This window comes from Megalops cyprinoides, chromosome 24 (genome assembly GCF_013368585.1).
Source record: "Megalops cyprinoides isolate fMegCyp1 chromosome 24, fMegCyp1.pri, whole genome shotgun sequence".
NCBI classification, from domain to species: domain Eukaryota; kingdom Metazoa; phylum Chordata; class Actinopteri; order Elopiformes; family Megalopidae; genus Megalops; species Megalops cyprinoides.
The window spans coordinates 21,374,769-21,390,539 of NC_050606.1; the positions used below are offsets into that span (position 1 = coordinate 21,374,769).

The following is a 15,771-nucleotide window of genomic DNA, read 5'->3' on the forward strand; positions in this document are numbered from 1 at the left end:
GAAAAGGTAACAGAATCACAAAAGTTATGAGGGAAAAAAAGAAAAAAAAACAATTAAAGTATAGATTCATTTAGCCAAAAAAGTACAATAAAGATGTCCTCCAAACATTTGGGGGGCAGGGGTGCACTGCTACGATTCCACTTTTTACCCTTAACCTTAGCTAACATTGCCAAACCACGGATGGGGGAGCTATATGCAAATAACCTATTACCATGGTTACTAAAATACAGTGCCCTAGCCAATAAGGAAGTAAAACATCAAATATGTTGTATTCGTTGAGTTTATTCAATCTGCATTGTTGTGTTCTTTCGGATAACATTGTTTGGAATGTTATGAAAATAAAAATAAGCCACAAGGCTTAGGTTTTGTGACACGTTTATGTATTTCATGTGTGCTGTGGATTGAAAGACCCTTTCCCTAGTTATAATCCCTTTTTGTTATTAACTCCTAGCCTACTTCCGAAGACCTGGAGTAAGCGGTTTTTAGGTTTTCAGCTATGATGTACATAAAAAAATAAAACTGATATTAACAAATACAGTTGTAGCAGCAGTTACAAAGTGAGGATGTAAGAGCAAAATAGATTCAAAGGAACAATGTGAGTAAAAATCAACTGTATGTTACAGTTCATGGAAACACGCTATTACCTACTAAATAGTTGCTCAAATTGGTAACGTGAGGGGCAAGATCTATACCTAGACAAACTGGAGACAACAAGAAACAGAGTCAACGTATCACGAGGACCTTCTATTTCTTATATAAGCATATTTAGTATGAATAGGATACTAGTTTAGAGTCATTCATTTAAAAAGTAGGAAAACAGACGACGTAATCAATGACATATAAAGTGCTATGCATGCGTCTAAAACGTAGCCGTTCTTACGCTTGTAGCGGCGAGATGGACGTTGTAGTTTTACACCAAGATATCACAGGTGGGTTACATGAAGTTTTAACATTATTTAAAACTACAAGAACCAAAAGGCCACAGGGACGCACTGGGCACGCTCAGTTTAGCTACCATCTGCGCGAACAGCAGGAAGCATACAGAAATTCACTGATACAGGTCAGTTTGAGAAAAATTTCACGAAAAAAAGATGTATTTGACTGTATGTGTACAGGGTAACATATGAACGGTCATTTCTATTGCATCGAATCCAGCATATTGAATTACAAGCACAATTTGCTGGCCAGATTTACAATAAATAGCTAACGTTATTTAGCTTGCTAGAAAGCAAGTAAACAAACCCCCGAGACAGTGTAGAAAAGTGGACCCTTCACAAATAATCCTACCTAGTTAGGTAATGTAACTTTTTCAGATTCTGCTAAGTTAGTCTGTAGCTAACTTTCATTAGGGTGGCTATGGTGTTTTAATTTTTTTTCCTACATATGCGAGCCTATTAGAGAGCTAGTAGCTAGCTAACGTGAGCTACCAAATCATATCATAAAAGTGAAGTTAGCTAGCGTCAGATAGCTGCCAAACAGCACCCGAGAAGATGCAAGTGATTCTCTGATATAAGATACCTAGCTCGTTTTTTAAAATATATATTAGCTATTAGAGTGAGTTTTGCTAAATGTAATGGGTTTGACAGCTTGGCACTGCCACTGTACTGGCACCAGGCTTTCCCTGCGTAGTTCAGAAGCCCACATCCAGGGCGACAAAAGAGAACGATAACAGCAAGAAAAGTTGACTGATGTATGTGGCTGTCTTGTTTAAACACATCACGAATGTGACACACGTTAAAATTAGAGCGAGTACATACCGCCGGCACCTTTAGCATTTCAGTATCAGACATAAATCCGTATGGCTAGTTTCTTCACCTCGTTTCTAGGCAGTCATAAAGATGCATCTGCATCCTATATAGAGAGTTCACATTGATAGGGATATGATCTCCGTAGCAGAGATTACGTAGACTTTTACGAATGTCCAAGTGTTTTTTACTTGTAATCCAGCAACTTCAGTAGAACATTGGTTCTACTGAACATTACTGTTTTTTTTGATGATGAAGATTTTGTTTGAGCAAAATAACACTGTAATGTGCGCCATTGAGGTAGCCTATCTAATTCTGTTAGATTTAGTGTGTATTTGACTCTTGTCATAATCAAACAGTCAATCTTAATACTCTAAGAGCCACATGCTCCCACGAGGTTATACTGAAGTATAAATGACAACTATATTCGCGCAGTTTTTGTAAATAAACAGGTATGTCTAAGATGGTCAGACGTTTAAACAGGGACAGCACACCGACAGTTGAGTTTTGCTCCAGGGTAAACGTTGCCAAGGTATACTTAGTATGTTCAGTTATTGTATGAACATGAAATGGTTTCTGACAGACACATATGTCTGTATTGAATGCTTATGTAGAGAGTGTTTCTTAACATTATGTGATTCGGTCTACAAAATGGTTGGCATTGATTGTGGTTCTCTGGTTCATACTATATTCATTGACATGGTATTATGGTACAATAATGATCTTTGTCAATAGACAGAAGCAGCAAGGATGCGATATGCCCACTTATGGTGTGACAGGGTATACAATACCTATACAGCACAGAGACTCAATTGTGGGAGTGTCCTACAGAAAGCGCCGCCATCACTCTGAGGTCTGCCTCCTACACACATTTGCCCAACATTCTAACCTCTTTGAGATGGTACAGAAGTATGCTAACAGCCACACAGCCCTGCAGTTGTCCTCTAACTAATGGCTGAAGCTAGGCAGGGCTTGGGATTGGTTAGACCATCCATGGTCTGAGGAGGACCATTTAGGAGGGCACTAGCACTATCATTCTCTGGAGTAATTCCTCTTTAGTATGTATGAGGTAATATAGGCTAGTGTGTCAGCTGAAAGTTGTCATTGATATCACATTGATATTGACACTTCGAATGCTAGCTATTTTTGCAAAGGTGACATATGAAGTATATATGATTTGTATTTGTGTGTAACTTGCTGTGTTTGTGCATTGGAGGGTCTTTGGGTATAGATAGTCAATACAACTCATCTTCCGCGGGTGGCCTTGGAAGTAATTTTGTTTTAGATAACAGATGCTGCTTAAAGATGTGTAAGGTAGTGATGTGATGCTACAGAGTTGTTCAGCACATTTACATTTATTCATTTGGCAGATGCTTTTATTCAAAGTGAGGCAGACTACAACGCAAACAAAAAGCCGCATAAGGAGTCAACAATATTAGGAGTGCAGCATGACCAAGTTTCAGTAGTTGGCCAGACAAGGTACAGGCTAGTTGGTAGAGATAAAAGTGCACATGTGAAACAGTAGGGTGAGTCTGCGGGTTGCTGTTCTTGAAACCCAGATACCGGCCAAGTTCACTCTGCAGAACATTATCCAAGGCCTATGGAGCTGTGAATAACACCATCCTAAACTGTACTGCACTCCTCCTCGGTGTCGCTTGATGAGTTGAGTCTGTGAAATCCCAGAAGACCCGAGGTGGAGGGAGGAGGAGAGAGCGGTTCACATGTCGATGTGCTTCACTGTTGGCAGCATTTTGCCATGACGTTCAGTGTACAGAATTTGAAAGTGTTCCTCGGTTTTAGACTGCAGTAGCACATAGCAGATATGGCTCGCCTTGCTGATGTCATGCATGAAAACACCTCAGCCTTGCCACTTTAATATCCTGTTCAGAAGTTTCTATGGAAGTCTTAAGCAGAGACTGTCATGTCATTATAGGAAGTGTCCCTTGTCGGCCTTTTACATTGATACAGCAAGCTGAAACTAATGAGGGTTTGCGGTATATGCTACTTTCATTTCAGTATCTCTGCAAGTATTGTACTTGTTTGAAATAGCCACTAGGTGGCAGTGGTTAAAAAAAACAGCAAAAACCTAATTCTCCTCCCCAAGCAAAGAATTTAGTTCCAAATTTCCACCATCATTTTCACAGGTCAGAGAGAACGTATTGGCCTTGATTCAGATTAGGCTGCACAATGTCTTGTTTCTCAGTGTCCTTTTATTCGCCGTATTACTGTTGTGCTGTGCTGACCAGATGTTTCTGAGAACTGCTGAGAATTGGGACTTATTCAGTCCTACAGTGGTGTTGTAGTGCAGGCAGCTGGGCACCCATCTCTGTCAGGAGTACAGACTGCTGGCTCAGGATCCAGACCATGTACTTACACGAGGAGGAGTTTTCAAATTAACGATAAATAGGGGTGCAACGAATAATCGACATAGTCGACTAAAATCGATGACCAAATTAGTTGCCAACGAATTTAATTGTCGATTTGTTGGTGACGTCATTGCATGTGTTTTTCGTGCTGACTCGGAATGCTCAGACATGTAGCCTAAGCTACATTGCTTTACTGGAGTGAACAATAGAGATGGCAACACCTTCACGACAGGGTGTCTGCTAGGATTTTTTCTTGCCGGTCTGGTGTCCGGAAAGAATTTATTTTACCGGACAAATTTGAAACTTACCGGTCACGTTTCAATAACAGTCTGTTACAAACGCAAATATAATGTACACCTAGGTTGAGGAAAGCATGACAGTGACCTCAAATCAGTTTGACTATTTGATGAACAGTAACGATTAAGCAAAACGAACAGTAACGATTGAGCAAAGCCTCAACATTAGCCGCTAAAACATTGAAATACATTTTCTCTTGGTCAGTAACTTTACAATGTTAAACCAGAGCCTGTCTGCTATTTAGAAATTCTCCGCTTAAACGTTGCATTGTTGCCATGGCAATTTTTATAGCTGGAGATAACTTGTGCACTCAGCAGCAACATTTAGAGAACACCGGAGAATTAGATACTTTATAAATCGCGAAAGATTTCTACAGCTCGTGTCTGTGTGCGTGCCCAATGGGGGCTGAATGCGAAATAGTTCGAACAAGTTATGGGTTTGTTAGATCTCGTAATGCTACAATGGATGGCTTTCCTCAAAGGAAGCAGACTTGTACTCCCCAGCAAGCAACTGCCCACATTGAATTAGTCCTAGTAACCATTCATTAAAAGATGTATTTTTGAATGAAGTTCTCATCTTTATTGGCTTTTTTTATTAGTTACATTTACATTTATTCATTTGGCAGACGCTTTTATCCAAAGCGACTTTCATAGGTTACAGTTCTTTACAATGTTATCCATTTATACAGCTGGATATTTGCTGAGGCGACTGTGGGTTAAGTACCTTGCCCAAGGGTACAGCAGCAGTGTTTCAGCAGGGATCAAATCGGCCCCCCGATTACTTGCTGTAGCTCCTTAACCACTATGCTACACTGCCGCCCATAGTTAGCATATGCCTAAAACAACTTCAAGCTAAATTTAAAAGCCAATAGATAAATAAGAGCCATTGAGTAATTGTGCGATTCATAATCCAAATAGTCGATTATTCGTTTCAATACGACTATCAAAATAGTCATTGGTTGCAGCCCTAATGATAAAATAGGCCTGTCATGTGCATCTGTTTCAGGTTTTTTCATGAATGTGTTTAAATTACATGAATGTGGTTAAAAGTATTGATAAGTAATTACTAAGGCACTAAATTATGTATGACATAAAATTTACACTGGTATACTCCGATATGGATAGGTGTGATATTATAATATTCAAGATATTCTTTAAAATATATCAGTTAATGAATACAGCTCAAAAAATATATCAGTTAACCAGTGAATTGCACATGTTAAGAATAAAATGTGGAAATGGTTTGCATTTGGAGACAAAATGTATGTTTCAGTACCAGGTGTAAGGTTTCAGTTTATTACAACAGAAACTTTTGTGTCTGATGACTGTGTTTACCAAGTTAGGATATTTCAATAGCAGGTGTACAGTCTAAAGTTCTATATGCTATTTAGCCCCTGGACACTGGACACAGTAAAAAACATAATTCAGCACAAATAAGGTGCAGCAGATTTTTCGGTAATACCGGTAGGTTGAGGGGGATGTACTCTGTCGGATCTTAGTCATTACTTAGTCATTACTTACTCTAAATGTGCCATTTGAGGCCTGTGATCACATGATGGGTAGCTATGTAAGCATTGGTCATGCAGGTGAGCGTGTCCCTGCAGGTGAGATGGAGAGGTGACTGGAGCGGAGCACGGTGAGCAGGGTGTCGCCGCCATGACGGAGTGCTTCCTGCCCCCCAGCAGCAGCCCCAGCGAGCAGAGACGGGCGGAGCACCCGGGAGGCGTGGCCCGCACGCCCAGCTCCGAGGAGATCAGCCCCACCAAGTTCCCGGGCCTGTACCGCGGGGGCGAGCACTCGCCCCCGCACGACGGCCACCACCACGAGCCGCCCGATGCCGCCTCGGACGACGAGAAGGAGCACGGCAAGAAGAAGAACAAGTTCAAGAAGAAGGAGAAGAGGAGTAAGTTAAAAAACCGGTCTCCCAGTAGAGTCACTGCATCACGCCAGGGATTTTAATGGTGCAGCTGTTGACCTTGAGCGACCCTGTCCTGGAGGGCTGTGTTCATGCTTGCTCTTTAAACAAGCAGCTTGCCTGGTGGAAAAGTCCAATACAGTATACAAAACACAGCTCATGTTTCTTGAGAATATAGTGCAAATACATTCTGAAGGGGTAATTAGTAATTGAAAAAATGGTATATGATGTCAAAATGAGTAATTTAGTAGTAATATTTTGCTACTTAAGATTCCCGAAGGTTGAGCAAACTGTAACTGTCACAGTCCCCTCAGGAACTGATTTGTACAGATGCAAGATTGGACACTTTTTCAAAAGTGAAAGAATGTTTGTGCCTTGATACTCTCTGTTCAATTTTTGAAGAGATTTGGTTTGAAACTAAAAAAAAAAAGTGTGTTATATGCTTTAAAAGCCACTAATGTGTAATGTGTTGGTAGATTCTTTAAAACAAAAACCAACTTTCTGAAAGTCAAATCCAAGCACAAAGCGGTCTGTGTTCTGGCCCAGTGTCGGGGAAAACCAAAGTAGCTTTGTTTATTTGTGACCTGTGCAGCCTCTTAGAAGGTCGGGTGTGGGTGGCTTTGGCGATGTCAGCTGCTTGACCTGCTAGCCCTCTCTCCTCCTACGGCAGGAGACGCCGTGTCGTATAAAACCTCAGTGCACTCTCCACCGCAGTCCACTGCGCCGTGCCCCTGCTAGGCTTCAGCATTGCTGTCATCGCCAGGGATGGTGGCACATTTTTTTTCCACCCAAACACTGAGTTTCCGGCATTTCTCTGTCTATATTTAGCTTTCCCAGAGCAGCCGGTGAGGAGGACGAAAGAGAGGTTCACAGCTTTTACACGGCACCCAGCACCATCTTCAGTGCAGGTTGTAAAGAGGTGCGCTCAAGGCAGCGGGCGCTGTCCCCGCTGTGTCCGCCTCCCTCGGGAATCCCCCCTGCCACCAATTATCACAGTCAGCAGGGGACGGGGGCACAGGAGCTAATTGTCTTTGTGTCTCCGTTTAGTCGTGGATTTGCGGGAAGTTGGAAGCACGGGACGAGAAGCCGTTTCTTGGCGGCTCGCGCAGGGGATGGTGTGGAATTGAATGCTGACCTCTTTTTCCCAGCCTCTTCCCCTGGCCGTGTTCTCTCCCTCTCTGTGCTTCCCAAACACCGTGGTGGGACAGGGAGAGAGGGAGAGAGAGAAGGGAGGCGAGTTCGCAGTCTAATCCTCTCCTTCTGCGCTCCCTTTCTGTTCTTTTTTTTTTTCGGAATCCTTCGCCCGCCCAGCCGAGGGCTACGCTGCGTTCCAGGAGGACAGCTCAGGAGATGAGGCGGAGAGCCCCTCCAAGATGAAGCGCTCCAAGGGCATCCACGTCTTCAAGAAGCCCAGCTTCTCCAAGAAGAAGGAGAAGGAGTTCAAGGCCAAGGAGAAGCCAAAGGACGACAAGGCCAAAGACAAGAAGTCCAAGGACCTGACGGCGGCCGACGTGGTCAAGCAGTGGAAGGAGAAGAAGAAGAAGAAGAAGCCCAGCACCGAGCCCGAGCCGGTAGCCGTGGAGGCGCCCTCGCCACGGCCCATCTTTGGGGCACCGCTGGCTGACGCCGTCAGGAGGACGGCGCTCTACGACGGCATCCAGCTGCCCGCCATCTTCCGGGAGTGTGTGGATTACATCGAGAACTACGGCATGAAGTGCGAGGGTATCTACCGCATCTCAGGTAAGCACCTGCCCCCTCCTCTCCCTAATCTGACCGATTTCATGCACTGCTGCAGAACGAAGGCTCCTCAACATGGCTCTTACCCCAGTGTTGCTGGAGTGTTCTGGCCTCTGTCCCTTGCAGACCAGCCTAGCTGATTTGAAGTTGTTGTTTAATTATTGCATTCGATAGGAGGTCTGTGTCCTGTCCTTCCTCTCAGTCCTTGAGGACAAATTCTCTCTTATCCTTGAGGGCAAATTCAAAAAAATTCTCCTTCATAGTACTCCTTCAGGCACTCAATTGGGTTGTGAGAATCCAGCTTTCACATCAGTCTGACTGATTCAAAACATCTCACAGACATCTTGGACTTTGCTGTGGAAAGTGATCTGCTAAGTCTATTTTTATTTATCCTGGCAAAGAGCTGATATCGGCCTCGGTGGCCATGACCTCCCCTATGGTGGGACCATCCCCACAGTGTAGGCTCTTTGAAAGGGCCTTAGAGAGTTTGCTGCAGTTAAGTGTTTAGTGGAGTTCAGTCATGAAAGGCCGGACTGTCCCCCCCCCCCCCCCCCCCCATCCCCTGCCTTTGTCTCCGCAGGTATGAAGTCGAAGGTGGACGAGCTGCGGGCGGCATACGACCGGGAGGAGTGCCCGTGCCTGGAGGAGTACGACCCCCACACGGTGGCCAGCCTCCTGAAGCAGTACCTGCGCGAGCTGCCCGAAAACCTGCTGGGGCGCGACCTGGCCCCCCGCTTTGAGGAGGCCTGCGGGCGCCCCACCGAGGCGGAGAAGGTGCAGGAGTTCCAGCGGCTGCTGGCCGAGGTGCCCCCCTGCGGCCGCCTGCTCCTGGGCTGGCTGGTCACCCACATGGACCACGTCATCAGCCGCGAGGCCGACACCAAAATGAACGTCCAGAACATCTCCATCGTCCTCAACCCCACCGTGCAGGTCAGCGCAGAGAGAGAGTTTGCAGAAATCTTCTTCCACAGTGAGGCTTCACCTCTTAATAAATGAAGCCTCTGGAGTTCTCACTTAACAACAAGCTGGACCCTACCTTGTTCAATCAGCTGGAGAAACCCCTGTGGTGCTGATGGAATTTTTAAGCAAGAGGCAGAAACACAGTAACCCTTAGCTGAGGGAGGCATGGCTGTTAGCATCCTTAACCTTACCCTTATGTCCAGTGTGTTTGTGCCCTGAGTAAAATTCAGATTAGCTTTTCATATGCCACTGGACATCACATAGCCACACACAAACAGATTTAACATGTTCACCAGAATGAACAAAAAAATACCTGCTTGCTTATTTCACTGTAGAGAGGAATTAATTTACTTCTGAATAAGGTTTAGTTTTTTACCGATTGGTTAAAGTTGCAGTGATAGAGCTCATGATGTAGCTACAGTGATGCACATGGGATATAAACGCAGAGCTAAAATTGGCAACAGTCCCACAGAGCTGTGCTCTCAGGTGAGTCAATGCTGTAGCGTGAAGCTCATTACTGTCCAGCATCTGCTGCCCCCTAATGTCTCTCCATACAGTGGAGGAATGCTGTTGCTGCCTCCTGCACACAGCCTGGCTCGGCTGGTAACCCACAAAGCCAGGGCTGCAGCAGGGGCTGCTGGGGAAGTGCTGTCGGACTTTGGCCCTGGCAGCAAACCCGAAAAGACAACTAATGATTAATCTGTGTGGAACAGGGAAAGAGAGAGGGAGAGGGGGACGAAAAGATGAAGGGATGGATATAAATATGAGTAGAATAAGGGATGCCATGGTCATATATCCTTTTCTGATAGGCAGATGAATACGTAGATGGATTGATCAGAATGCAGATTTGACTTTTTTCCTGTATTTTGAAGCAACCTTGACCTGTAAATGCATGTGAATTTTTTTCATGCAATTCCCCTGTCTTGCAAAAATAAGTCTGTGTGCCAGGCTTTGATGAATTGCTGACCTACGTGGATTTATATCTAGTTCAATGGAAGACATTACAAATAGCTTGCTCCAGATTCGAGAACGAGGCTGGAAGTCCCACGGGGAACTGCACTTATCTTGATCAGTAGCTTCATTCTCATAAATCCATGAAGTGTCCCTTCAAACTGTGGTTACTGCAAGGAGTCATCAGGGTGTTTGATCAATCTGTGCTCTCCTTATTTTTTTACACGTATTTATTTTTCACCAGCAGTTTACTCTTACTGTCAAATCTGGTCCGTGTGATGAGACTGTTTCTGGGAGTAATTGGCAGCTGCTGATTTCTTTGGATTTTTCCTTTGTTTCAATAGATTTTCTTGGGTTTTGTTGTCTGTTATATCTGTTTCTTTATTGAAACTGTTCTGCATTCATCTTTTGGCTGAGATTGACCTGAGGTCCTGACTCTCTGTGGTCTTTGAAGATCCCATGGCACTTATTGCAAGGAGTAGGGGGCTCCCCAGTGTCCTGGCTGATTTCCAAGATGACACTTTCAGTCTGGCCATCTAATACTCCCCCTGGTTAACTGACTCTATAATTCCCTCCCAAAGTAATTCCCTCCTCCAAGTTGTCATTGTGAAAGAGAGTTGGTTCTCACCTGACACTCCCCAGTAGCATAAAGCTTAAATAAAGTAGTTAATTCTTTCCTCTAAATCATGAGACTCTGTCTGTATGATGATTATTTATTGTAATCATGTAGACTAGTTTATGCGCGTGTATGCGTGTGTGTGTCTGCTTCTGTTAGCACAACAAAATGTTGTTGTTGTGAGGCTCAGATGTCTTTGAGAGTCTAAACCAGGGTGGCACTTTGGCTGAGGGTATGAGCTAGAATATACCAGTGACGAGGTCAAAGGGCTACTATAAAAAACGTTGCCACAATTGTAATACCAGATTTATTTATATAAGGTAACTCAAACGCTCCTCGCTCAAGAGCGCCCTCGTACTTGCCAGCACTAATAGCATTTTACATATTTTTTAGGACCAAACAATGGCATTTTAAATTACATTACATTATTGCCATTTATCTGATGCTCTTATCTAGAGCAAATTACGTAAGTTACAATTTTACATACTATGCATTTATACAGATATTTACTGAGGCAATTTTTAAGTTAAGTACCTTGCCCAAGGGTATACCAGCAGTGGCCCCAATGGGGAATCAAACCACTGAGCTTTCAGTTACAAGTCCTGCTCCTTATCACTGCTCCACACTGCTGCCTGAAATGTAGCATTAATCTAATATGTGGATGTGGATGTAATGTAATGGATGTATTTCTTTTTCCCTTTGTACTCGGGGGGCGGCCTTTGGCCGCCCTTTGGCCCCCCTTTAACCGGAATGTTTGACATACAGTGCTCTGTGGTGCACCTCTCTTCTTCCCCCTCTGACTGTTGCGCGTCCCCGCCCTCGCAGATTGGGAACCGCGTCCTGTACGTGTTCTTTACGCACGTGCGCGAGCTGTTCGGGGAGGTGACGCTGAAGCCCGCTGTGCGGCCACTGCGCTGGTCCAACATGGCCGCCATGCCGGCGCTGCCAGAGACCCAGGAGAGCATCAAAGAGGAGATCCGCAGACAGGTGGGTCACCTGTACTGTCCCGCGGGATTGTTATGAAGTCAGTGTGAATGGAAACTGATGCAAACTGGGTAACTGGTAAGTAGGGCTGTGCGATATGACCAAAATCTCATATCCCGATATAGGTCATTTCATATCCCAATAATGATACATATCACGATATAGCACATTTTCTGTAATTCAACGAATAAATAGTTTATATAAAATGATCACATGGAAAGGCCTATTTCTTATTACATTTTGAATTATGTACTCAACAAATATAAGGTACCTACTCATATTTGATTATTTTTCTCCTTTTATTTAGAACCTTTGTGCTAATTTTCAGTTAACACTTTCACGCGTACGGTCACACCGGTGTGATTAGCTGTTTAGCGCGTATGCTAAACCTGGTGTGATTAAAACACTAGATTGGAAAAATTCTTGCTAATTTTAGCTTTGAGGAAACAACAATTTAACGTTATAAAATATAGCAAATGCTAACTGAAAACTATGAGAAGCTTAATAACTTAATAAGCTTAATAAAATAGGTTACGTGCGAAAGTCTTAAGTATGTAACAAAATATAAATGTATACAATATAAAAAGGTAAATAGAAAACACTTTTCAACTATAGTTCTGTCACATTCACTCTCCTCCATGTTTGTTTGTGTTGTCTTCGTGCAAATTTCCTGCCTGCATCCGTGTCATGTGGAAGAACACAAAGCGTCGTCCAAATGACGAAAAATACTCCCGTAAAGTGTGTGATTTGCGACACAAAAAAATAAACGATAGAGCATAATATGAAATGATAGACGTTTTTCTGTCGTCACACGATATATATATTGTCATATCACACAGCCCCACTGGTAAGTGGTACCACACTTGTAGCAGTGTAGTGGCAGACATACTGTAATCTCACATGTCTCTGTTCTGTGTGTGTGTGTGTCTCTCTCTCTATGGTTTGCCTGTGTGTGTGTCTGTGTGTCCCTCTCTCTCTATGGTTTGCCTGTATGTGCATGTATCCATGATGACAGGAGTTCCTGCTGAACTGCCTGCACCGGGACCTGCAGGCAGGGGTGAAGGACTTCTCCAAGGAGGAGCGTCTTTGGGAGGTGCAGCGCATCCTGACGGCTCTCAAACGCAAGCTGCGCGAGGCCAAGCGACAGGCAGGTTCCGCAGCTCACTATTACCTGCCTAAGTACCACACTTCACTTTTACCTTACATAGTACCGCACACACATTGCAGAGTACCGCACCCCACTGCCAGAGCCCTCCACACGCTGTAGAGTATCACAGCTGACACTTACACTGTAACTTGTGAGTGCTTTCAGCAGCCAGTACTCTGTTTCCTCCCATGCTAGGAGTGTGAGACTAAGATCGCCCAAGAGATTGCCAGCCTCTCTAAGGAGGATGTGTCCAAAGAGGAGATGACTGAGAATGAGGAGGAGGTCATCAACATCCTCCTGGCTCAGGTAAGCTGCTGGTGGCAGCCAGATCTCCTAGCTCACTCTTTCTTCTTCTCTAATCCCTGTTAATAGATTTGTGTTGATCAGTGTAATTGGGACACCCTGATATATACCCAGAAACAATGCTCTGCTTCAAAAAAATCAAAGGCTTGCTGTGCATTGCAGTGTTTTATATGCTTGTGTTACGTCCACGTCTAGGGTGGGGTGAACATAAACTAGACGTCCTCTGATGTCCATGATTTGGCCCCATAATGTTGGCCATAAGAGGACTACAACAGTTCTAGGAAATGGCTCTTGAATTCGGATTGTCACTGGCTGAATGAGTGACTGACAGACTCACAGACTCACTCACTCGCACCGTAACAATGCTCCGCTACAGAAGGCCTGAAAAGGAGTCGCAACTTACATAAGTTCCTGATCGGTTGTTGGTGATTCCTAAGTGATTCTCTGAATGCAGAGACTCGGTAGCTTCGGCAGCAGTGCCCTTACCCCTTACGTCTCCCCCCAGGAGAACGAGATCCTGACTGAGCAGGAGGAGCTCATCTCCCTGGAGCAGGTGCTGCGCCGGCAGATCGCCACAGAGAGGGAGGAGATCGAGCGACTGCGTGCCGAGATCGCCGACATCCAGAGGTCAGGGAGCACGCCCCCACACTCTCTCTCTTCCCTAAAATCTGTGCATCTCTCTATCCTTTCTCTCTCTCTCCCCTAAAATCTGTGCATCTCTCTATCCTCTCTATCCTTTCTCTTCCCTAAAGTCTGTGTCTCTGTCTCTCTCCCTAAAATCTGTGCATCTCTCTGTCCTCTCTCTCTCTCCCTTAAAATCTGTACATCTCTGTATCTTCTCTCTCTCCCTTAAAATCTGTGCATCTCTCTATCCTCTCTATCCTTTCTCTTCCCTAAAGTCTGTGTCTCTGTCTCTCTCCCTAAAATCTGTGCATCTCTCTATCCTCTCTCTCTCCCTTAAATTCTGTGCATCTCTCTATCCTCTCTATCCTCTCTCTTCCCTAAAGTCTGTGTCTCTGTCTCTCTCCCTAAAATCTGTGCATCTCTCTATCCTCTCTCTCTCCCTTAAAATCTGTGCATCTCTCTATCCTCTCTCTTCCCTAAAGTCTGTGTCTCTGTCTCTCTCCCTAAAATCTGTGCATCTCTCTATCCTCTCTCTCTCCCTTAAAATCTGTGCATCTCTCTATCCTTTCTCTCTCTCTCCCCTAAAATCTGTGCATCTCTCTATCCTCTCTATCCTTTCTCTTCCCTAAAGTCTGTGTCTCTGTCTCTCTCCCTAAAATCTGTGCATCTCTCTATCCTCTCTATCCTCTCTCTTCCCTAAAGTCTGTGTCACTGTTGCTCTCCCTAAAATCTGTGCATCTCTCTATCCTCTCTCTCTCCCTTAAAATCTGTGCATCTCTCTATCCTCTCTATCCTCTCTCTTCCCTAAAGTCTGTGTCTCTGTCTCTCTCCCTAAAATCTTTGTCTCTCTATCCTCTCTTTCCCCTGAAGTCTGTATCTCTCTGTCCTCTCTCTTCCCTAAAGTCTGTGTATCTCTATCCTCTTTCTTCCCTAAAGTCTGTCTCTCTCCCTGAAGTCTGTGTATCTCTCTATTCTCTCTCTCCTCTGATGTCTCTCTCTGTCCTGTCTCTTTCTCCTAATGTCTGTGTCTCTCTGTCCTCTCCCTTTCTTGATGTCTCCATGATGTTTTTGGGCCACAGTGTGTGAACTTTTGAAAAAGCTAATGTAGACATAACGTCAGGTTAGCCGACTCCACCAGCCCTATTTCAGTCAGCGGTCATTCTGATGCATGTGTGCGTACGCATGCGCGTCTGCAGCCGCCAGCAGGGCCGCAGCGAGACGGAGGAGTACTCGTCGGACAGCGAGAGCGAGAGCGAGGATGAGGAGGAGCTGCAGATCATCCTGGAGGACCTGCAGAAGCAGAACGAGGAGCTGGAGGTGAGGAGGAAAACCAAGACTGTTAAAATCCCTTTGTTTCTGCAAGACTGGACCAAGGCACTATTTATATATCTACATATCCACAGGTAAAAATAAGAAAAACTAAGAAATTATTTTCAAAAAAAAGTTCCTAAAATATTTAACTAAAGTGAGCAGTTTATGTTAAAGCTCAACACACCACACGGGTGCCAGCCAGAGAAAAGCTACAACCAAAGCGCTACTGAAACCTGCTCTCACACCTGTATTTAATTCAGTTAGCCAGGTGGAGCTTGTTACCTAATAGCTGGCCACCAGACACAGTCAGACAATTACAATCGTCCTGTTTAGATGGGAGCTGACAGAATGAGATTTGGTTTTTTGGTAAAATGGTAAATGGAAATAACAGAAGATCCTCAAACATACACAAACATCTAACCGTTTAAGATGCAGTTGACACACGTTTAGTTTCAGCAGTTTTTTGGGACAGACAAAGGCTCTCCCTTAGAGTGTTGTGCTTGCGTTCCCCCGGGCAGAACAAGAACACGCACCTGAACCAGGCAATCCACGAGGAGCAGGAGGCCATCATCGAGCTGCGCGTGCAGCTGCGCCTGCTGCAGAGCCAGCGGCTGCAGTCTGTGCAGCCTGCGTATCCCGCGCAGCCTAGCCCTGAGGCCCGGCCCGATGAGGTGCCGCCCAGGGACGCCGCCGCCAACGGCAAACCCCCCACCGAGCCCCCCAAGCCCTCCCCCAGCAAGGACCGCCGCGAGACCAACCTCTAAGCACCCTGCCTTCAGCGTCATTATTGCCTGACCCCCCCCCCCCCCCACAAAC

At 44.9% G+C, this 15,771-nt stretch overlaps 1 protein-coding gene across 1 annotated transcript; it reads left to right on the plus strand.

Annotated features, from left to right (window-relative positions):
* The first annotated feature begins 1,000 nt into the window (after positions 1-1,000).
* On the plus strand, positions 1,001-15,771 carry ralbp1 (ralA binding protein 1). Its single transcript, XM_036519018.1, has 10 exons — positions 1,001-1,060; positions 6,012-6,310; positions 7,634-8,062; positions 8,640-8,989; positions 11,412-11,573; positions 12,586-12,717; positions 12,913-13,023; positions 13,526-13,647; positions 14,841-14,961; positions 15,474-15,771. The coding sequence occupies exons 2-10, from the start codon at positions 6,064-6,066 to the stop codon at positions 15,717-15,719; spliced, it is 1,920 nt and encodes a 639-aa protein (XP_036374911.1). The 5' UTR covers positions 1,001-1,060; positions 6,012-6,063; the 3' UTR covers positions 15,720-15,771.

Excerpts from the sequence above, each read along its gene's own strand:
- ralbp1 (XM_036519018.1), top strand. The coding sequence starts at position 6,064 with ATGACGGAGTGCTTCCTGCCCCCCAGCAGCAGCCCCAGCGAGCAGAGA. Across the intron at positions 11,574-12,585 it reads AAGAGGAGATCCGCAGACAG|GAGTTCCTGCTGAACTGCCT; the intron begins GTGGGTCACCTG and ends CCATGATGACAG. Across the intron at positions 13,024-13,525 it reads TCAACATCCTCCTGGCTCAG|GAGAACGAGATCCTGACTGA; the intron begins GTAAGCTGCTGG and ends GTCTCCCCCCAG.